At 38.6% G+C, this 24,021-nt stretch overlaps 2 protein-coding genes across 3 annotated transcripts; one reads left to right on the top strand and one right to left on the bottom strand.

Annotated features, from left to right (window-relative positions):
* The first annotated feature begins 5,501 nt into the window (after positions 1-5,501).
* On the top strand, positions 5,502-13,425 carry nepro (nucleolus and neural progenitor protein). 2 transcript variants are annotated; one of them, XM_017470843.3, is made up of 9 exons: positions 5,502-5,660; positions 5,849-6,003; positions 6,238-6,326; positions 6,661-6,789; positions 8,100-8,177; positions 8,322-8,683; positions 8,775-8,827; positions 9,322-9,572; positions 9,677-13,425. In XM_017470843.3, exons 1-9 carry the CDS (start codon positions 5,576-5,578, stop codon positions 10,071-10,073), a joined length of 1,599 nt encoding a protein of 532 aa, XP_017326332.1. In that variant the 5' UTR covers positions 5,502-5,575; the 3' UTR covers positions 10,074-13,425. The 2 variants fall into 2 exon arrangements, with proteins under 2 accessions (XP_017326332.1, XP_017326333.1); XM_017470844.3 differs by lacking the exon at positions 5,849-6,003 and having other exon boundaries at positions 5,570-5,660.
* Positions 13,426-13,432: 7 nt separating this feature from the next.
* Positions 13,433-19,680, bottom strand: slc10a2 (solute carrier family 10 member 2). The gene is made up of 6 exons (XM_017470845.3): positions 18,890-19,680; positions 17,593-17,711; positions 16,956-17,044; positions 16,661-16,836; positions 16,283-16,440; positions 13,433-14,867 (listed from the first exon to the last, which is right to left on the bottom strand). Exons 1-6 carry the CDS (start codon positions 19,267-19,269, stop codon positions 14,686-14,688), a joined length of 1,104 nt encoding a protein of 367 aa, XP_017326334.1. The 5' UTR covers positions 19,270-19,680; the 3' UTR covers positions 13,433-14,685.
* Positions 19,681-24,021: the final 4,341 nt, after the last annotated feature.

The raw sequence follows: 24,021 nt of genomic DNA, 5'->3' as shown, positions 1-24,021 counted from the left end.
GGTGGTCTTCTGATGTACTTCTGATTAAGTCTGTTAGCCTCTTAAACTCTGGAAGAGCGAGTTGTCCACTAATCTTAGGGTTTGTGATTCGTTTCTCGGCCCACATGACTCCACATGCTGAAGTGTCCTTGGGCAAAACATTCAGTTAAAAGTTGCTCCCAATGGCAGGCTAGTGCCTTGCTTGGCAGCTCTGCTCTCGTGTGTGTGTGGGTTTGTGTGTGTGTGTGTGTGTGAAGGGGTGAATGAGACCCAGAATAAAGCATTTTATAGAACCACTAAGGTTACAAAAGGTGTTATATAAGTGCAGACCATTCATCATCTTTTTCCATGCACCTGGTCAGTTGTGGTCCCTGTAAATTCATTTGAATAATAATTGTATAATACTTTAGCAAATCAACTCAGAAATCTTCAACAACTGAGACAAAACCCGAACAAGTTTCAAAGACATTTGATGAACAGAAATGGAGTAATGAGTCCCTGAACAAAGGGAGGGTCGTTATCCAAAGTAACAGTCAGTATCTCGTGGCCCCCAGCTGCTTTAAGTACTACAGTGCATCCCATCCTCATGGACTGCACCAGATTTGTCAGTTCTTGCTGTGAGCTGTTACTCCACTCTTCTACCAAGGCATTTGCAACTTCTCGATCACGTCTGGGGGTGCACATGGTTACATGTAATTTTCCAATGCAAGGACGATCAGCTGTCCTTCCTGTCTCCCTGTAGCACTGTCTTGGGCGTCTTACATTACAGACAGTGCAGTTTATTGCTCTGGCCACATCTGCAGTCCTCGTGCCTCCCTGCAGCAGGTATATGGCATGTTCACGCAGGTGAGCAGGAACCCTAGACATCTTTCTTCCGGTGTTTTTCAGAGAGAAAGGTCTCTGTAATTGTAACTGTAACCATAATTGCCTACCGCCTGTAAACTGTTAGTGTCTTAAGGACTGTTTCACAGGTGCATGTGCAATAATTGTTTTATGGTTCATTGAACAAGCATGTAAAACATTGTTTAAACCCTTTTAAATAAAGATCTGTAAAGCTTATTTGGCTTTTACAAAATTAACCTTAAAATACAGTCTCCTGAAAAAGGAACATATTTCTCTTTTTTTTGCTGATTATATTTATGGGTTACAGTAAGTAACTGCATACTGACAGAGTGCACCACTGCAGTCTACCTATGAAAATAGTTGATTATTCAAGGTACATGGTTTGTACTTAAAATAAACTGGAAATTTAGTGTACAAGCCTTGAGTCCCATAAACCCTGCCTTCAAATCCATGCAGTTTTCTGGTCCACATAATCATCTGCATATTAACAATAAGTGATGTTCACGAATGAGCCAGCTCTCCTGTATATAAATCATCTAGGGTTTGTTTTTTTAAAGATGTGGGTGAGGATACATGGAAATGACACAGCAGGCACAATAACATTGGTATGTTTGTTTATCAATGCAAATTTGCAGTGCCTTGCAGATTTGACCATTATTTAATAAATAGAAATGCTAATCATTTAAATTAGCAGATATTAAACCCCTGACCAGATATTTAAAAAACCTGACCTTGACTCCTCTCAACAGTCCAGCTATAGTGACCTATATCAAATCTCCCCTTTTTATCCAAGATATTAGAAAAGGTTGTAGCACAGCAGTTATGCTCGTAATTACATAGGAACAACATTCATGAAATGTATCAGTCAGGGTTTAGACCTCATCATAGCACAGAGACAGTGCTGGTAAAAGTAGTAAACGACCTACTACTGGCCACTGATAAGGGTTGTGTCTCGTTGCTTGCATTACTTGACCTTAGTGCAGCTTTTGATACTATAGATCATACTATTCTGTTTGATAGATTAGAAAATATTGTTGGCATTAATGGAACGGTCCTCTCCTGGCTCAGGTCTCATTTGACGGATCGGTATCAGTTCGTAGATGTAAATGGCGACTTCTCCACGCATACCGAGGTTAAATTTGGTGTTCCACAAGGTTCTGTTTTATGCCCACTGCTTTTTACTTTATATATGCTACCTCTAGGTCAAATTATTCGTAAACATGGAATTAGCTTCCACTGTTATGCTGATGATACACAGTTGTATGTTTCAGCGAAGCCAGAGGACAGACAGCAGCTTAGTAAAGTTGAGGATTGTGTAAAGGACATTAGACATTGGATGCTAACTAACATCTTCTTATTTAATTCTGATAAGCCAGAAGTACTTGTACTAGGACCATGTGTAGCTGGTAGTAAGCTTTCTGATCTCATAGTAAATCTGGATGGACTTTCCATTTCGTCATGTGCAGCAGTAAAAAACCTTGGAGTGATTATTGACTCCAATCTATCATTTGATGTAGATAATATTATTAGGATAGCCTTCTTTCATTTCAGAAATATTTCTAAGATAAGAAATACAGTGAGGGAAAAAAGTATTTGATCCCCTGCTGATTTTGTACGTTTGCCCACTGACAAAGAAATGATCAGTCTATAATTTTAATGGTAGATTTATTTGAACAGTGAGAGACAGAATAACAACAAAAAAATCCAGAAAAACACATGTAAAAAATGTTATAAATTGATTTGCATTTTAATGAGGGAAATAAGTATTTGACCCCCTCTCAATCAGAAAGATTTCTGGCTCCCAGGTGTCTTTTATACAGGTAACGAGCTGAGATTAGGAGCACACTCTTAAAGGGGGTGCTCCTAATCTCATCTTTTTACCTGTATAAAAGACACTTGTCCACAGAAGCAATCAATCAATCAGATTCTCAAACTCTCCACCATGGCCAAGAACAAAGAGCTCTCCAAGGATGTCAGGGACAAGATTGTAGACCTACACAAGTCTGGAATGGGCTACAAGACCATTGCCAAGCAGCTTGGTGAGAAGGGGACAACAGTTGGTGCGATTATTCGCAAATGGATGAAACACAAAAGAACTGTCAATCTCCCTCGGCCTGGGGCTCCATGCAAGATCTCACCTTGTGAAGTTGCAATGATCATGAGAACAGTGAGGAATCAGCCCAGAACTACACGGGAGGATATTGTCAATGATCTCAAGGCAGCTGGGACCATAGTCACCAAGAAAACAACTGGTAACACACTACGTCGTGAAGGACTGAAATCCTGCAGCGCCCGCAAGGTCCGCTGCTCAAGAAAGCACATATACATGCCCGTCTGAAGTTTGCCACTGAACATCTGAATGATTCAGAGGACAACTGGGTGAAAGTGTTGAGGTCAGATGAGACCAAAATGGAGCTCAATGGCATCAACTCAACTCGCCGTGTTTGGAGGAGGAGGAATGCTGCCTATGACCCCTGGAACACCATCCCCACCGTCAAACATGGAGGTGGAAACATTATGCTTTGGGGGTGTTTTTCTGCTAAGGGGACAGGACAACTTCACCGCATCAAAGGGACGATGGACAGGGCCATGTACCGTCAAATCTTGGGTGAGAACCTCCTTCCCTCAGCCAGGGCATTGAAAATGGGTCGTGGATGGGTATTCCAGCATGACAATGACCCAAAACACACGGCCAAGGCAACAAAGGAGTGGCTGAAGAAGAAGCACATTAAGGTCCTGGAGTGGCCTAGCCAGTCTCCAGACCTTAATCCCATGGAAAATCTGTGGAGGGAGCTGAAGGTTCGAGTTGCCAAACGTCAGCCTCGAAACCTTAATGACTTGGAGAAGATCTGCAAAGAGGAGTGGGACAAAATCCCTCCTGAGATGTGTGCAAACCTGGTGGCCAACTACAAGAAACGTCTGACCTCTGTGATTGCCAACAAGGGTTTTGCCACCAAGTACTAAGTCATGTTTTGCAGAGGGGTCAAATACTTATTTCCCTCATTAAAATGCAAATCAATTTATAACATTTTTGACATGCGTTTTTCTGGATTTTCTAGTTATTCTGTCTCTCACTGTTCAAATAAATCTACCATTAAAATTATAGAATGATCATTTCTTTGTCAGTGGGCAAACGTACAAAATCAGCAGGGGATCAAATACTTTTTTCCCTCACTGTATAATGTCACTACATGATGCAGAAATATTAGTTCATGCTTTCGTCACCTCTAGACTAGATTACTCTAATGTCTTACTGTCTGGATGTTCCAGTAGGTGCATAAACAAACTCCAGTTAATCCAGAATGCAGCTGCTAGAGTCCTTACTAGAACCAGAAGATACAACCACATCACCCCGATCTTATCAACACTGCATCCGCTCCCATTGAAATCACGCACTGATTATAAAATACTCTTATTGACTTATAAAGCACTAAACGGTCTCACGCCACAGTACCTAAGCGAACTTTTGGTACTTTAATCCGCCACGTGATCCGCCACGTGATCCGCCACGCCTACCTAGATCAAAAGGGGCAGGCTATTTGTTGTTACCTCAAATAGCGAAGGCTGCAGCAGGGGGAAGATTTTTCTCTTATAAAGCCCCACAGTTATGGAACAGCCTTCTAATTAGTGTTCGGGACTCAGACACAGTCTGAGGGAGGGTTGTACCAATAAGGATTATACTAAGCCAATCTAGGATTTGTAGATCTGGGCTTTAGTTTTAAATCGAGTTGTGTTGCAACACTTAATTTTAAGCCCAGATTTAAAAAACAGGGATTAGAATTCTAACCTGCAATTAAAACCTCCATTTACGATTCATTTTCTCCATCATGATGGATTCGCCATTGACAACATTGTGGCAGTGCATGTGGATTTCATAAACATGTAAATATATGAATTCTCCTGTGTAACTAAACAGCAACAGTGTAACTCTTTCACTTCCACTGGAGTGACTACAAAGGGATTGTGAACTTTATACTTTGAATAAAAAAAATTTCAACTTCCATTATTAACCGCTCATTCACATAACCAATACAGGCTGAGAAAATTAAAAAATTTAAATATTTTTTTTTTTACAAATCTGAGTTTAAAGTGATGGAGCATCAAGATTATAGTTAATCTAGGTTATACAAATAAAATTGAATTGAATTGAATTGAATTTTGCATAAAACAAACAATGCACAGTAATGTTTTTTTTTTAATTGGGTAAGATTTTTTTAAGGAAGTGAAAGACTTCATGAGACAATTTCAGTGATAGTTAGGCAAAGAAGATTACTGGTCTAAATATTATAGAATTTGTCCATTTTAGACACGAGTCGGATCTTAATAGTGAGCTGAATCAAACCATCTGACTCAATGAAAAGAGAGACCCCCTTGCTGGAAAAAAAGCTCCAGTACAAACCCTAATGAAATTATTATTGTTTTAATGGTTATAATGGGAATTGTATTGGTTTTAATGGAAACTGTATTGGTCCCTGTAGATCTCTATTGGTTTTAATGGTTTGTAATGGTGTTTGTAGTGGAAATTATTAGAATTTCTGTTATGGTTTATATTGCTTGTTTGTTTGTTTGTTTGTTTTCAGCAGGCCCTAGGGGTAATCATATAATATATCTATATATAATAATCTGTAATATCCTGCAAAGATAAGGCCTCTGGGCATAAAAAATTGGTTTCTTTTGGGGGAATTTGGAAGAGGGATCTGGCAACCGTCGAGATGTGTTCAAGCCTTCCAGTTCCTGCTCGCTTTTAAACAACATGGCGGTCGAACCGTGGAATAAAATAAACATTCCGTATCCAGGTGTTGCTGCGGCTTGTAGAATCCCTTTTAACACACGAACAGGTATTTTGTTGTGTTATTAAAGTTGTTCTGCTGGTAGATAAAGTTTGATAGTAGCGTATTCGGTTTGTTTGTGAGTGTTACCCACGTGGGGTGCAGCGTTTTTAGAAAATTGTTAACCTTAGTGTTGTATATAATATTTTAATATATAAATATATAGTTGATTTATTAAGTTGTTGGTTAAATTTTAGCCGCTGTAACAGAAGCTGTGGTGGTGCACTGTGGGAACGTGCTGAAGCTGCTGGGCAGCCGCGTGCTGAACACAGAGATCCGCGTAGTCCATGAGATCCTGTATGTACTGCACAACGGCTTCAGACAACACAAACCTTTTCTGGCCATCAAACAGGTCTACTTTCTTTTCTAAAATTCCCATCTGCACCCCCGTCACATGTAAGTGTTTTCCCTCCTTCCAACACCCCAGATCAAACTGATCAGCTAGTTAAGAGCCCCTTCCTCAGTTGATATGGGTGTGTTAGAGCAGGGAAAACACTCACATGTGCAGGACCAGGGAGCATTGTGACATTAAGTACTATTTAAGATTTAGGGAATTACATGTCATTTGCTTTTGTGTGCACTACAGGTTCAGCAATGCATAAACCGACTGCAGGACATGAAACTGCAGGCAGTCTTGCAAGACCTGCAGGAGCTATGCCCAAACCAAATCCAGAGGTAAAACAATGATGTGTGAAACCCATCATGAGACAATGGCAAAAAAACAGCCAATTTTTGATACATAACTAACAAGACCCCAGAATAAGCATACCCTGTCAGAAGAAAAACATCTTGACCATGACTTGATGTCACAGGTCCAGGTTTCCCCTGGACAGTCCAGTTTCCAGGCTCTGTCCTGGTTTCTGGTTTTAACTGCCATTTGTCTGTTTTATTTGCACTGTTGCTGAATAAGTAATAAAATTAGTGGGCGGATCAAATTCCTTTTTAGGGCAGTTGAGCATCCCCATAATTTCCCCACAGCTTATAGACTTAATGTGTTTTCTCCATGCAGGGATGTGGGAGTTGATGTAGGACATTGCGACGTCCCTAGTCATCCCATGCTGGAATGGTTTTGTCTTAAAGTGTTGGGAGCCTCCAGTCTCCTGTGCCGGACCCTGGACCAGTGCACCAAAGCTTTCTCGTATCCTCCACTACCTACAGGCATACAGCTTTAGTAACATACAAGGAATATTACCATGCATGAATATAGACTTTATCTATTTTTCCCCTCTGTTGGCTGCTCCTGTTTGGTATTCACAGCGGATCACCCATCCAGGGCAGAAGGGGGGGCTATGGCTCAGGTGGTAGCGTGGGTTCGATCCCCGTCATACATGCTGAAATGTCCTTGGGCAAGATTTTGAACCCTAAGTTGCTCCCAATGACCGGCTATAGCACCTTGCGTCTGTGAGTGAGAAACAGTGTAAAGTGCTTTGTAGAACTGCTACGGTTAAAAGCCACTATAGAAGTGCAGACCATTTACCATTTTGAATCGTTTTATGCCGGATGTGCAACCCTCCCCATTTCCGGGCTTGGAACCAGCACTGACAGTGCACTAGCTTGTGCAGCACTCAGGTGGCTGGGGTTGGTTCCCTGACCGGGAATCAAATCTGTACCGCTGCAATGAGAGCACCGCATGCTAGCCACTAGTCCTTTCCACCCGAGTGTCCTTGTAAAATAATGTTAAATAAGTGGTAAATAAATATCTCCTTACAGTTTCACCATATCAATTATTATACTTTTTTTTTTGTTCTGAAGCATTTTAATATGCTTATTATTAGGCTTGAATTACACTGTATGGCCAAAACTTTGTGGACACCTGACCATCACAACCATATATAGGTCTTCCCCAAACTGTTTCCACAAAATATGAAGTGCACAATTGTATAGGACATCTTTGTATGCTGTAGCATTACAATTCCCTTCACTGGAGCTAAGAGGCCCAAACCTGCTCCCGCATGACAATGATCCTGTGCAAAATGCGAAGTTCATAAAGACAAGGTTTACCCAGTTTAGAGTGGAAGAACAAAAAGTGGCACAGATCCCTGACCTCAACCTTTGGGTGAATTGGAACACTGACTTGCGCCAGGTGTCTTCATCCAACATGAGGGCCAAACCTCAAGAGTGCACTTGTGGCTGATTGGGCAAGTCCCTGCAGCGACATGTCAAAATCCAGTGGATTATAACAGTAGAGGGGCACTATATCCAGAATGAGATGTTCAGCAAGCACATATGGGTGTGATGGTCAGGTGTCCACATAGTGTATGTGAAACGTCCACTATACAAGTCCATGTAAATGAGCTGTTGCAATAGAAATTATAATATATTAGAACATTAATAAATTTGCAGCCAGCACTACTTAAAGCCATCCTGCTATGGAAAAAGAATCAACACCTGGCCAATCAGAATCGAGACAGCTCTTGGTATAAAAACTCTTAACTCTTCCCCTGAAAGATTGACAAGGCAGCATCTTCGTTTGTCTGAGTTCATCGTGCTGAACTTGGTGCTGACATGCATGCTCAGTCGACTCTGGTGAGTTCAGAGGAGTGATCGTGTCAGTTTGTCAAGATGTTGACAAGAAGTTGTTAATGTACTGCAAAACATGTAAAATGTTTGGCTCATAACAAAGCAGCCTGCAATTCAACTCTTTTTGCTCTTTACATTCATTGTGTGCAGGGTGTTTTTCAGAGGCATCCTGAGAACTCTGGTGCCTGTGTATGAAGGGATCATGGCTCTGCTGCATGAGGTAGTGCATTGTCAACCCATGACCTTCCTCCCTGACTTCACCTTGCCCGGAGACCTGGCAGTGTTTCTGGGCTCCACTTATTCTGACCTGCTTGAGGAGAGGAGTACACCAGAGCCTTTTGGGATGAAAAACCTCTCTGTTCTCGATAGGCTGTTTGAGGAGGGAAGTGAGGAACAGGTGGAAAAGAGGGAAGAAGAAGAGATGAAGATAATGCAGATGCTAGCCCGTGAGGAAATGACATCTAGCATGGATCTGGGGAGGACCATTTTGCGTCGAGGTCCACCATGCTCTCGTAAGTCTGATTTCTTTAATTACTTTAAAAGGGATTTTGTTAATGTTATTTATTGTTTTTTTTTGTTTGTTTGTTTTTCACACATCTGTAGGATCTTCTGCAGATTTGGACATAAAGTCGATGCTGCAGCAAACTTCCAAACAGGTTATTAGACTTATTTTAATTTTTGAGACCTTAAATACATAGATCATAGATGGATTAGGATAGATTGCGGTTACTACAGCGCTGCCCTGCTCTGGGCCACGTGCTTCATATATAGACTACTGAGTAAGCTTCATTGGATTGTTGACCATTTCAAATGATCCAAGACTCTTATTTTCTTCAAAGTTGTTGGGCTTGCCAAGACAACAAGTCCTTAAACTCAGACACACTCAGGAGTAGGCTTATTCAATGTAAAACAAGATTAGGCTTTAATATAACATGCTGTCACATTGTGCTGTCAATTTAAAGGTGCTGCAGTCATTTATGAAAATGTTCTTACTTGTACAAATAACCTAAAAGATAAATAAAACATGATTGAATATGAAGTTTTAAGCCATGGCCAAAGCATTGGTGTATTAAGTGGTTGAGAAACCCCATTTGGAGAACTCATTTCTGCTTTGGAATCCTTGTTTGTGTTTGGATGTGCCTCCTGTCAGTGTGCAGTTGAAGTGTTCAGTAAGACAGCATCTCCTGGGCAACCGAGTACTTCCAGCCTGCCTGTGCTGGAGCAGAAGAAGATGTTCTTGAAAAGGCTAAGTACAGCATCCTCCATTAAGGACATGGCTGCACATTTTGAACAGATGATGGGCTGGTGTAAGAGGAGTAAGCTGTATTGGGAACGCCGCTATCTTGCCTTCATGCTCCTCAGGTGCCAGAGGATGAAGGCTTTGGAGTGTGAGGGAATCAGGTACAGTGCAGGACACTTATTCTTTTATTATTATTTTTTTTTTTTACATGTAAGTTTATTGCATTTATGATCTTAATTATTTTTTGTTTTGTTTTCATATCCAGTGTGCAGAAGAAACTGAGGAGGCTTAGGCTTAGGGTTCACAATGTGATGCTTAAAGGAACTGACTTGGTGAGACCTTCCCTTTTTCTTCAGCGAAGGACAAATTGCTACTTCAGAACACGTTTTACTACACTTTTGAGATGTTATGGAAGCGTCAGGAGCCGAGTTGGAAAAGTCAGAATGCGCTCTCGGGTAGCCAGAGACCTTTTTAATGTAACTGCAAAATCATCACACAAATGCAGAAAGTACACAAAAGTTTCACCTATACATAACGATGTGATGTCAGGAAGCGAAGGCGTATTTAGTCAAAAAAAAAGCAAAATGGAGACCAGTTCACTGAAATCTAGCAGTGTGCACAATGATGAGATTGATAATATTTTTGCCTCCTTTGGCTTTTAGTGTTATTGTATATGGAGAATTTGGTGAAGTATGATTAAAGCAACACTACTAAAAGATTTTGGACTGTATTTGTGTTTGACAGACCTGCATGTGTTAACAATTCAGGTTTGTGAAACATAATGGCTACATTTGGTTGTTTTGACAGGTCTATGCTTTCGAGACTTAGATGAACAAACTGATTGCTGAAATATCCCAAATGTTGTCTAAATTTAAGCTTTTCCAATTATAATACTGTAAGTAGTAATAATTTCCTAAAAATTCAGAACCACACATGGCATTGGCTCAATTTATTCTTAGTAACTACAGACTTCAGGAGTGATTTTATTTTTTCCAGTCATTTGCTGTCATGGCCTGCCCTTTAATGGTGGCTGAATGCCCTTTCACACTGAGTGCGATGCGATAAAGCGAAGTGAATCGCAGATGAACGGTGCTTTCACACCAAACGCAAAATGATTGATCGCCTTCAGCTAATTCACGCCTGCACGATAGGTGGCGCTGACCGAGAATGCATTTTAATCCTGCACACTAGGTGGCCCAACACAGTATTCAGCTGATCGGCCTAACGTCTTTGACCACCGAGAAGAAGAATCACTTACCTGTTGTCGCATAGCACCACAACGCAAACTGTTAAGAAGCATAGAAACTAACTTTTCTTATTTTATGTGTATTCTACCCTGAAAGGGAGGCAGAAATTTTTTTGAACAGCACCATCAATCTGTTTTAGTATGAATTAAATAATGTGAAATATAATGCAATAACACAGTATTGGGACAAAGTCTGTTGTTAACAAACTCAAAAATGTTGTTAATGATATATTTGCTGTTTCAATACTTACAACGCACATGAATTGGCTGCTAATTCCATATAGTTGGGTTTTATTTTTTTTTAAAGGGTCAACAAAAACAAATATTTAAATAACTGACAAACATTATGGTTAGAAATCATCTGAGTCGAGTTCATGTGATATTAGTCTCTGTGCTAAAAAGATTTTGCAAAATTCCAAAAAAAAAAAAAATGTCCAAAGTCTCTTGCACTATGACAAACAAATCGAGATCTTTTATAATGGACCATTTAAAGCCTACACGGTCTAAAAATAGGACGTTTAAGTTGTGAAAATAATTTGTGAAAAAGTAAATTTTTCAATATGATCTAGTTCTAAAGATACATTATTAAAATTGTGCAGATATGCATGTAGTTCTTCAGTAGATATATTCCAAATGGAACAGTTCAGATGTTTCAGTATTCCTAAATGACTAACTTGCAAAAGCAGCTTTTTAACTGGTTTTAAATTGGTCAGATGGCAAACTATTTCTGACCACTCTTCAGTGAATGCCACAAAAATAAGACTCTCAAGCTGAGTTACTCCTTCAAAAATGTTGAAAGCTATAGTTGAACTATCGTATATCCTATACTATTATTGTCCTTTTATTATGTTCATCAAATGTGCCTTCATGTGTTCAAGTGTTATCTTGGTATCCAGATAAGAGGTACTGAAAAGCCTGTCATACTGTACACACTGTTCTTTTTGTTCCTGATCAGTTTTTTTTTTAAGGTTTACTTTTACAAGAAAGCATTCCACTACAGGAAATATTTTACTTCATTTCTATAAAAATGTATTTTGAAGGGACACTGTAATTTGAAAATTAATTTCCTGTGTTTCCTTTCAAACTTCATGCACAGATCTGTATTATATGTTAGTCAGTAATATAATGCCATGACTTACAGTGCCCTCCACTAATATTGGCACCCTTGGTAAATATGAGCAAAGAGGGCTGTGAAAAATTGTCTTTATTGTTTAATCTTTTGTTAAGAAAACAAAACCCAGTTGCAACCAAAACCCAGGTTTATTTAAAAAATCTTTCTTAAATATAGGTGTGTAACAATTATTGGTACCCCTGTGAATTCATATGAGAAAAATATATTTGAAGTATATTCCTATTGTCATTTTACTTTTTTGTTAGTACACCTGGGTGTCTAGGAACAGGAAATTGTTCAACCATGACTTCCTGTTTCACAGGGGTGAAACAGTTCATTCCCTTAGTCATTCATAACAAGGGGTAAGACCAAGGAATATAGCTAAAGGTTGTTGAGCTTCACAAAATGGGAAGTGGCTATAAGAAAGTAGCACATGTGTTGAAAATGCTCATTTCCACCATCAGGGCACTAATTAAGAAGTTCCAGTCAACTGGAAATGTTATGACTCAACCTGGAATTGGATGTGTGTCTATATTGTCTCAACGCACTGTGAAGAGGATGGTTCGAGTGGCCCAAAAATCTCCAAGGATCACAGCTTGAGAATTGCAGAAGTTAGTTGTGCCTTAGGGTCAGAAAGTCTCCAGAACTACAAGCCACAAGTTGTTTGGAAGGGTTTCAAGAAAAAAAGCCTCTACTCTCGTAACAAAAACAATCTCGAGCGTCTTCAGTTTGTCAGACACTACTGGAACTTCACATAGGATCGGGTCTGTGGTCAGATGAAACCAAAATAGAGCTTTTTGGCAATAAACACCAGAGGTGGTTTTAGCGCACACAGAGAGGTAGCCATATGGAAAAGTACCTCATGCCCACGGTTAAATATGGTGGTGGCTCTTTAATGTTTTGGGGCTGTTTTTCTGCCAGAGGACCTGGACATTTTTGTTAGGATACATGGCATCATGGACTCTATCAAATATTAACAGATCATATGAAAACCTGACTACCTCTGCCAAAAAGCATAAAATGTGCTGTGTTTGGATCTTCCAGCAGGACAATGATCCAAAACATACACAAAAATAATTCACCACATAAATGGTTTACTGACCACAAAATCAAGGTCCTGCCATGGACATACCAGTCCCCTGACTTGAAACCCATAGAAAGCCTTTTGTATGGTTTCTGTATCCTTCTGTATGGAGGAATGATCTCAGATCCCTTGCCATGTATTCTCCAACCTCATCAGGCATTATAGGAGAAGACTCATAGCTGTTATCTTGGCAAAGCACAAAGTATTATTGACTAAAAGGGTGCCAATAATCATCGCACACCTTTATTTAGCAAAGATATATTTTTTGGATAAACCTGTGTTGTTTGCAATCGTTTGATAATGATGAGAGCATTTTTGTGAATTATTTGATCAAAATGTTAAACAATAAAGAGAATTTTTCACAGCCTTCTTTGCTCATATTTACCAGGGGTGCCAATATTAGTGGAGGGCACTGTATTTTCCCCATGTATACAGTATACATCCTATGATACACATCATGTTTCTTTTAATCCCCAACAAACTGAAGTGATATATAATCATGTAGATCCAATATCATATTATAATGTCCATGTAATGTGATTCTGATATAAAATAAAAGTGAACATGCAGATAGCAAGGATGAAAGAACACAAATTTATTTGCACATGCTATAATTTATCCTCACAAAAACCAAGATTATTTATAAGAATCTACTCAGTTCTGTACTCAAACGGCTATTATTTGCTCACTGTTTAATATATTCACAATGCTACAACTGAGATCATATTTACAATACATTCACAGTAATATTTTATTAAGCATTTGTTTTCTTTTGTCGAGTAATGCCATCTCAGTGTTTACCAAATTTATAATATATATAAAAAATGAAAAATACTTGTGATTAAATTAATTCCTAAAATGAAATTGAAAGTTAAGTAACTCTTTAATCACTGATTGTTAATGTACATAAAACTTTCATTTAAATACAAATTATAATGTTAAATTAAAACACTGTTTATTGTTTTAAGTCCAGTTCATATGGCAACCCAAGTTTCAAGAGGTGCAATCTTTCAACAAAAGTCATTTTACTTAATTTTACTTCCTCTCATGCACAATTACAAAAAAAGGCTGAAAACACTGAACACTGGTATCAAACATCACAAATAGAAACAGAATATCTAAAACATTGCTGCACAGTCATGTGAGCTCATCATTGTGAAAATTCAGAAACTTTTGCTTCTAATCTTGAACTACAAGAGGTTAAGACATTCTCAAAATGAAAAAAATTTTTCATCCGTTCCCACTGAATGATTAAACGGAGGCCACATATTAAGTATAATCGCCCCACAACATGTTAAGTCACAGGATCAAGTTGCACAATTCCACAAGATTTAGTTTGTGGCTACAATATATGAATTTGTGCCCATTCCTTATATTATAATAATAATAATAATAATAATAATAATAATAACCAGCAAATCACCTCAGTGTGTCTGTATAAATTAGTATATGATCATATATATCATATGATCATTTAAATGTTTTTAAGTGGTCTATGAAATAGTCTATGCTGAGCAGTAAGGCTGTTAAGAAGATGCGTGATTCACTTATAATAATGTGCAATTTCAGTACATTCCGGCCTGACGCTGTTGTTTTTAATTGCACATTGATCATAAAGCAAATGCTGTAGGAGGACTATTTTTACCGACACACTAATACACTCAATTTTCCCTGCCACCAAACTACTTTGTCCAGAGACTTGAGAACACTGTAGAATAATGTGTCTATAATGGCAGCTCATTGCAGGGACAGCCAGGGGCAAAACGGTGCTGGCAGGAAATGCACTTCTGCCAGCAGAAGGCAGTTCATATGGAGATCGAGCCTGATGCCAGCTCACAGATGAGTGACTGTTCCCTTGCCTTCAGTGTTCCCATTCTCATCACTCTGAAATCCTCCATTGTCCAAAGCATACTCTGTCTTGTCTTTACAAGAGGCAGTGTCAACAGCTCCTTCAGCCCTCTCGCTATCCTCCTCAGACAATTTTCTCCTACAGTGCCTCTTATACAGCTGGTAACCTGAAACAGGAGACTTGTGTCACAAAGTTGTCAACTTGAACAAGGCATGTACACATTTGTACTTCTAAATGAGAATAGAGAACAAGGTAGTGGTGAATATGAACATTTTTATTCAGCCTCCTACTCCTTTCTGGATAAGCCAGGAGAGATTTAGTCAGGAAAAGTTTGCACTAAAGAGCCTTATTTTCAAATATAGTTTGTCAGTTATTATAGTGAATTGAATACATGGCAGATGTGCTCGTAAGAATTACTTCATGTGTTTCTGATTATTGTCTAACACAGAGTACTGTTGGTTTTTAGGTAAAGAAAAAAATCTGAAATACCTTCCTTGTTTAAGTCTATTTAATTAACTCGGGGGTAGTTTAGGGCTTGTTTACACTAGTACGTTTTCGTTTTAATACGGCATTTTAAAATGAAAATGATCCTCGTCCACACTGGCGTTTCCGCTGTGTTTCAGAAACGATCTCCGTCCACTCTACACGACCGAATACGCATGTCACATGACCTTTCATGCACACTGGGCATGCGCATACAAGTGTAATCAGGAAGTTGGTTGCTAGTCCAAACCGGCGTTCCATGTAGGCCTTACGGCGCTCGAAATGAGATTTGTTGCCGATTTGCTCTAATCATAGCTCGCCGCTTGCGCATGTAAGCAGCTGCAGTATTATAAAATACAGAATTTAACTGCACAATGGCTGCTATGAATGACAAAGCCAGCAAAGCTTGCGGTTCAGTGTCTGTGTTGTTCTGTATACGATCAAGGTACCGTAACGGTCGTATGGTAGGGGCTTGACGAATCAGGGAAGGATACACAATGATCCAGACGACCCAAACAGGGGGCGGATGTGGGCGAAGCCACGCCTTCATTTCCAAAAGTCTTTGTTTTGGTCCGTTTACATTGAAACGCAAGCCCGGAGTTTTCAAACTTGAACGGGGTCTTCGGCATTTCCAAAAGTCTCCGTTTTCGAGGGTGGAAAACACCAGGGTAGTGTAGACGACAGGCGTAACTGTACAGTTATGTGTTTTAAAACAAAAACGCACTAGTGTTAACAGGTCTTTAGTGTAGCCAATCCACCTACGGGCAAGTTTTTGGGAGTAGAGAGGAAACTAGAAAACCCAGAAGAATCCCTCATGAACACAGAGAGAACATGAGAAACTCCACACCGACAGTAACCTGAGCTCTAGGTCAAAACAGAGACCCTGAGGCAGCAAGACTATCTGCTCTACCACTGTGCCACTTGTCTAAGTTTATAAGTTTATTACCTCAACATATCAGAAAGAGATATGAAATCTAATTTAAAAAATGGTCAACACTGAGGCAAATGATAAAGTGGCAAGTGATCACATGTATTTTTATCCCATCCGTATGATCCAATTTCTATTTTATCCTGTATAGCTTAGTAGTGATAACTTACCTGCAATTGACAGCACAGCCACAATGAGCTGGAAGATGCTGTAGATTAAGGGGAAGGAGAACATGACCTCCAGCTCCTCAGGAGCAAAGGACAATTGAACAATCGTGCTGCACAGCTGTGAGTTCTGGAAGCCTGTCTCCAGTGCAATAGTGCGACACCTGGAACCAACACATCTGACTTGAATATTTATGAAACTGAATCGTTATTGAACCATCTAAAATTTGTCATATATTTCTATGAAAAGCAAAATAAAACACTGTCAAAAAACACCCATTAAACTGCACGTTCATGATATAAGCATTCAATTGTTGCTGTCATATTTTACAGTGGCTCAAAAGGAAGATGTAAACAAAGAAATACAAGGTTTCGTTGTAATACCTGTACCAAGGCTGCCCCACAAATCGAGCCAGCAGAAAGCCCAGGCCAAAGCCGACAAATGGGTAGACCGCTCCAATTATCCATAGAGAAGGAGCAATTGTCCATGAGGACTGGTATAGCACACCACCCACCACAGCAATGATGATAATCAGAAGGATGCCCACAATAGAGCCAAACTACAGAAGAAAATATATAAATATTTAACTAAACAAAAAAACATAGAAAACATAGTTCTCAGTGCATGAATATGTGCAATGTAGTTGTGACAGCAATGGAGGAAAAACTCAATATTCACCTTCAGGATCTTTTTCGCCACAACGGGCCAGCGGTGTTTGACAAAGATTCCCAAAGAGACAGGCACGAGCAGACTCACCAGCGTAATACCTTAACATGAAGCAACATCTAGTGTGAGATGACTGCTATTAGATTAGATTATAATAAATTAGATTAGGTTGGATTAGATTAGACAGACAGACAAGATCTGAAATCATTTTAAAACCTGATGCAAAGTTTGGACACCAACTTGTCTAAAGACTGACTACATTAAATATACATGGATTTTTATTTTTTTTTTTTTTTGGTCAATTTCATTTTGTCAATTTCATTTTGTCCTTCAGGTTTCAGTTCAACCTAGTTACAAAAAAAATTCTTAACAATAAAGTGATTTTTTAAATATAAATGTGATGAATATAATTAAAATAATATTACTGTCCCCATTATTTTAAAATATTTCTCTGAGTGAAAATATAAACCTATACGATCTTTTTTTCTTTTATATTTAACTAAATACTATTTATTGGCACACAGGAATATCACAGACAAGCCCTCAGAGATACAGTGGCTTATACATTAAAAGCCGAGTCCTACTGATGTTTCGAATTAACCAAACTGAATGGTATTCATTTATGTAAACCTGTAAAACAATGTCTCACCTATGCTGTCGTAAGGAATCTGGATGGTATCAGCTGAGATCCAGACTGAAGTGTAGATGAGCAGACAAAGGGGCATCATCCCAAGCGCCAGGATGGATGAGCATGTTGTCATGCTGATACTGTGGGTGGGATGTCATATACACACTATTTTAGTACTAAAAGAGCTAAGCATATTGCATGTTACATGTTAGTTCAGACTGTGAACAGAACAGTACTAGAAGATAGCTATAGATATCTATTACAAATGTGTGACTGTTGGTATGAATATAAATTCACTCTTCTGAGAAGGCTTTCCACTAGATTTTGGAGTGTGGCTGTGGGGATTTTGCTCAATCAGCAAAAAGAGCATTAGTCGTGCACTAGTGTAAGGCGAGGAGACCTGGGGTGCAGCCAGTGTTCCAGTTCATGCAAACGGTGTTCAGTGGTTTTGAGGTCAGGGCTCTTTGCAAACCACTCGAGTCCTTTCACTCCAATCTTAGAAAACCATGTATCCATGGAGCTTACTTTGTGCACAGGAGCATTGTCATTCTGGAACCGGTTTGGGCCTCTCAGTTCCAGTGAAGGAAAATTGTAATGCTACAGCACACAAAGACATTCTATATAATTGTGCTTCCAACTTTGTTGCAATAGTTTGGGGAAGACCTACAATGGGTGTGATGGTCTGGTGTCCACAACACATAACCATTTAGTGTATTATATCACAACAGGCATTGATTAATTTTCTATCTCCGACAGCAATATCGGCTTTAAGGCGAACAACAGGTTTTTATTAATCGGCTTGTTCTAATACTTTAACATTTCTATAGTAACTTTTTAAATGGTTTTTAAAAATCGGTATAATTGCTGATATGGTGAAGCTTTCTGTGAAGGAAACATTTATTTAGCTAGACGAAAGTGCTGTGTCAACACATTGTAACAGTCAGAGCAAAACTGTAACTTTTCTGATATGACATTGTTCAGGACAGAGGACTTTGCACTTTCCAATGTCTCTGTAACATGACTTGTTGTATTTATTTGTTTTATTAATTACAAGAGAGATTAAAAAAAAAAAAAGAAAAAAAAAGAGAGAGAGGCTGTTGAGGGAATGGCTGTTTATATCTGATTTCATGTGGTAACAGAAACTAAATTGTTTTGTGGATGTTCAACAACATTAAATGTAACTATTAACAGATTAAAAAGTAACAATTTGTTAGTGTTTGTTAAATGTCTGTCATGTAGGCGGAATATCTATGATGATAATAATAATGATAATTGGCTCCAGGCTATCATTGCAAATAGTAATGCCTTGTGCTCTTACCTGAGATCCATGTCTCCATCCAGCCAGTAAGTGATGACATTAGAGTTGGTTCCTCCAGGACAGCAGCCCATGATTAAGATGACCACAGCCTGTATGGGAAGCACCTGGAAGGCTAGCGAGAAGGCGAACGCGGTGAAGGGCATGATGCCAAACTGGCAAAGAAAGCCAATGAAGATACCCCACGGCCGGCGGATGTGTGCCCAGAGCTTGTGCACGTCCACTGTGCAGCCCATGGAAAACATGACCATAGCTAGCATGACGGTGAGCACGGTGCTTAGGACTGTGCTGAGGATAATGTTAAAGTTACTCTCTGGCACCAGGCATGATGTGTCAGAGCACACAGCAGCATTGTCATAGCAGATCATTGGAGGTGTTGACATGATGAATCCAGTCTTAGTAGTGGCAGAAATTAGTAAGTAAGTAAATAAGTATAAAAACCCAGAAAATAAAAGCAAGCAAGGCAAAAATCAGTGACGGCTGTAGTTAAAGTTTGTAGATTCCAAAAACTGATGGTTTAAGAAGAAAAAAGAAGGGAGAATTTTGGAAAGGATTTTGGTCCTGTTGATCTTTGGGTCTTTCTTCCTCAAGCTGCCTTCCTGCTGCCTGAGACAAGAGTGACACAGAGAGATGCTTCACTGGCTAAGTGCCCTTTAAAACCTATCCAGAACAAATAAAAATTGGCAAAGTCATGAAAAATTAACTTGTGCCAAATGTTTTATGGGGTCATTGTCCAAATACACTTATAAAAGAACACACTTATAAAAGCAGGGAAAATGTAATTGTTCTACTTTAGGGATAATAAATGCACCACCTTGTTCTTTTATAACATTATGGCATGTAAATTTTATTGTGCCTTTCAAAGGCCCACACACCACTACCATCATCATCATCATCATCATCATCATCACCACCATCATCACTACTTGCTGGGAAGGATCATGGTTGCTATGAGACACATGAGACTTACGTCAGAATGGAATGATGCTAGTAAAAGAAAAGGGCATATGTTGTAAAACTCACATAAGAGGCTGTATTACTTAGCATGTCTCTCAAACTTTAACACACACACACACACACACACACACACACACACACACACACACACACACACACACACATTGGGCCTAAAGTTAAAGTTTAAAAACTTAAACTGAATAGCTGAATATTAGCTGAACACAGACAGCTCAAAGTTCAACAGTGGAAGGAGCCATTAAGCGAACATATAATTTTTGAAAAATAAATAATTATAAGTATTAAATAGAACCAAAAAATAATAAAAATAATACAACCAAAATCTCTACAGCATATTTATAACAATAATAATAATAATAATAATAATAATAATAATAATTATTATTATTATTATTATTATTATTATTATTATTATTATTATTATTATAGTTGTTTACTATTCAAAAGCATTGTTGCCCACCATTGCATGCAGGATTCGCTTTGTCAGCACTTTATAATTATTATTATTAATATTTTTAATTACTAATTCAAGCTATGGTGAACTCAGCTCTCATGCCAATCCCAGCAGACTGAGTGACATTTATATGCACATTATACTTTTATAATTCTGATAGGAGAGCCGCACCCACAGAAGCACTTAGTGGCACACACACACACCTGCACAGAATAATAGGCAGGGGGAAAAGCTAATAAATTACAAACAAGAAAAGCCTCTTCCTTCTTATTTTAGATTAGTGCTTTTTTCTACATTGTTTTAGGTCAAATAAATCTATTGAACATACATATTCAATTGCCTGTTTTGCCCCGTGAAGGAAGTTGTGATTAAAAGGTAACGAAGGATTTCGTTGATGCTCAATGCTCAGGTGAAGTTGCAACATATTAAGCACAGTGTGTTTCACAAGATGGAGCACTGCCTCTGATTTCAGATCAAATCATCATTGCTTTCAGATCTGCATTACCTCTAAATTCACATGGCGTTATGTACTTTCTCCCTTTGTATGATCCAGGTAGACTTTGTAGCTCAGCTGGATGTTTTCTGTCACTTGTGCTATGACAGAAAGAGTTGCATAGGAAGCATTGCACTGCAGAACAAGTCATCTAAGCAAATGAAAATATTTTGAATATCCCTTTCATGCATGAATTATGAAATCCTGATTTTTTTTTCCATTGTGTGTTTTTTTTTTTTTACTCTTCTTTAGGCATAAAAAATTATTTTACCTTCACTTCACTTTTGCATACAGTTTTCAAAAAGTTAACGAAGTGTCCACTCCAGTGGACTGCATGCATTCGAATGAAGAATTATTGTCCACTCTAGTGGCTGTTATGAAATTATTCTATTGAAATCCTTGCAATAGCCAGAAAGTGGGTTTTGAATAGCTGTCCACTGTAGTAACCAGTATGCATGAAAGGGTTAAAGTCGCATGTGTCTAGTATTTCTTATTATAAGATTGCAGTGAACCAATTTTACGATCATTAAATCTGTTTTTAGACATTATTGCTTATTTCAAGCTTATAGTTTTCTTATTCTTCCAGCAGATAATTTTGTTTCTTTTTAGAAATAAATGCTTAAAATGAAAAATGAAAATGATCTGCCAATAGAACAACTATTTCAAGGTTGAAATGAGCACAAATGGAATAACCTTGAAATAGGTTTAATAATATTATATTTGGTTTATTGTAATCTTATAATAAGAAATACTAGATATATTTGACTATATTCAAAGGTATATGACTATATAAAGTATTTCCACTTGCTAAGATGTCAAAAGATGAGCAGGAAATTTATTGAGCTGAAATTACAGTTTACAATCTAAGTATATGATCATAAAAATAGACTTCCTTCTCCACACATGCTCAATTTTGATATCTTAATATTTATTTACTTACCACTATGACCCCGGAAACGCTGGTAAATGTTTGGATGTTTGGGGGCAGGAGCGGGGGGGGGGGGGGGGGGGGGGGGGTATGGGGGATGATCCATTTGGCAAGATCCATTCAGGAGCACTGATCCATGTGGCAAAACCCCAGAGGTAGAAATTTCAGCACGGTCAGCATGGTGTGTCTGACAGTTCTTCAACCTCAGCTACATCACTCCAGTTCATCATTTGACTCAACTACACATGTGTGCAGAACTGTTTTACTAATCCTGCTTGAACGGCTCCCAATATTTTCTAGAGAATATAGTTGGTTCTGTTTTCCAAAATATAAACGAACTAGTAACTAGTAACAAACAACAACCATGACGCTGACCATCATGCTGGGGCTTGAATGCTCATTAACATGGTCTTTCTTTGTCCTGTGAGTTTCATATCTGATCGCCCGCTCTCACTAACATAAAAGTAAGAGCCTCTGGCTTGCACAACTATTTTCTTGCATCCCATGGGATCCCAGTCCCCATGCCATCTCAACCAAAAGCACTATGAACATTCAATACCTTCCAAAAACTAACAAATAGTATTTACTTCCAATTAGAACACATTATCTGTTCATTCAGAAGAATATATTCGTATTCAGTTTCATTCATATTGTATACATTTCAGAAATCATGCATAATTTTTCAATTACAAGTCCAAACGCCAATGTTGAACTTTATGTAATAGCTAGTTCTTCTACAGTACACAAAGATTATAGCATGGGCACAGTGTATAGGCCACTGCTTGTTATATGACTCTGAAGTAGCTGTTTAGTACGTGCTCTATACAGCAGAATGAATCATAAACTTGGGATTCCTGGCCATGAACTCTGGTCCTAATTGTCGCTTTCATGCACTAAAACAGGCATGGTGTAATTCGCTCCCAGAGTATGAGTAAGTGCACATCCTATTATTTAACCATATCTTATCAGTGAGCTGATGACTATCTGATCCATTTTTACACTTAGTGATTTCACTTGCAAACTGGCAATTGTTGTATCTGATAAAGATCTAGCAAAATGTATAATAGAGGTGACAGGCCTGGTGTAATCTTTCTGTAACCTGAAAGAACCACAGAATTATTGGGCAATAATTGTTTTATTGTTAGGCCTTTCTCTTTCTGTTGAGTTCAAATGCTAGAGTCATGTTGTCTTCTGCATGTGTGTATGGGTGAATGTAAATGAAATTAAAATGTCAATTTAAATTAGCACTCAAAGTCCTCGGAGATATTCCTCGGATAATAAAATCTGTGCAATTTATATTTTAGTAAGTAATATAAATGATTCTTCAGTTTTAGAATTGTTGACTTCTCAGGAAAATGGCACATTTTGAAGCTAATTTTTAAAACCCTTACCAGTAAGCATCCCCCCCAACCCCCCCCTAACACACACACACACACACATTAAATATGTGTTTATTTAACCTCAAGGAAAGGCTGTGATAAATTCATGTATTTGCAGTTTGAGAAAATGCAGAGTTCCTTCAAGGTTTTGTTTCCATTACGTTTCAAATTAGTGAGTTAAAATACATTTTGTACATAGAGTTATTTTATCACATTAGTGTCATTACTATTAAAATTCCAGTAATCTTATCACTTTTATGTCATATAAAGTAGCAATATTTTTATTAGGTTTGACAATATTAAACTGTACCCTGCTGCTGCCTGCTGGTTCTTCACAGCCAGTGCATGAGAGAAGGAAACACTACATAGGTTCCCAACCCTGTTCTGTCCTGCATGTTTTAGTGCTGTCCCTGCTCTAACATATCCGCTCAACTTAGGAAAGATTAATTAGCTGATAAATTGGATCAGTTGTGTTGAGTACAGGGAATAATGTGCAGAACAGGGAGTACTTCAGGAAAGGGGTTGGGAATCTGTGACATTCTGATAAATGCCGACATTTTTCACTCCTCCACCATGTCCACAAAGTCTTCTGGGGCTCTGTATAATGTTGACCAGAGTGGAGGCTATTCAAACAGTGAAGAAATTCAGCTTTTGTGTGTGTGTGTGTGTGTGTGTGTGTGTGTGTGTGTGTGTGTGTGTGTGTGTGTGTGTGTGTGTGTGTGTGTGTGTGTGTGTGTGTGTGTGATAAATTATTGTGCCAGAGTGGCCAATTAAGTTAAGAGTCCTTTAGATGTCAGAGGTCTTTTTAATATGCAGCCCTTATTTCTGGATGTCAAAGTCAATTGTGCTGAACCCTTGCAATCACAAGTATTCAAGTTTATGATCTTATTTCCATGACATGTATTT

This window comes from Ictalurus punctatus, chromosome 6 (assembly GCF_001660625.3).
Source record: "Ictalurus punctatus breed USDA103 chromosome 6, Coco_2.0, whole genome shotgun sequence".
NCBI lineage: Eukaryota > Metazoa > Chordata > Actinopteri > Siluriformes > Ictaluridae > Ictalurus > Ictalurus punctatus.
The sequence above is the reverse complement of the archived record's forward strand: the minus strand, read 5'-3'. Positions and strand labels throughout refer to the sequence as shown.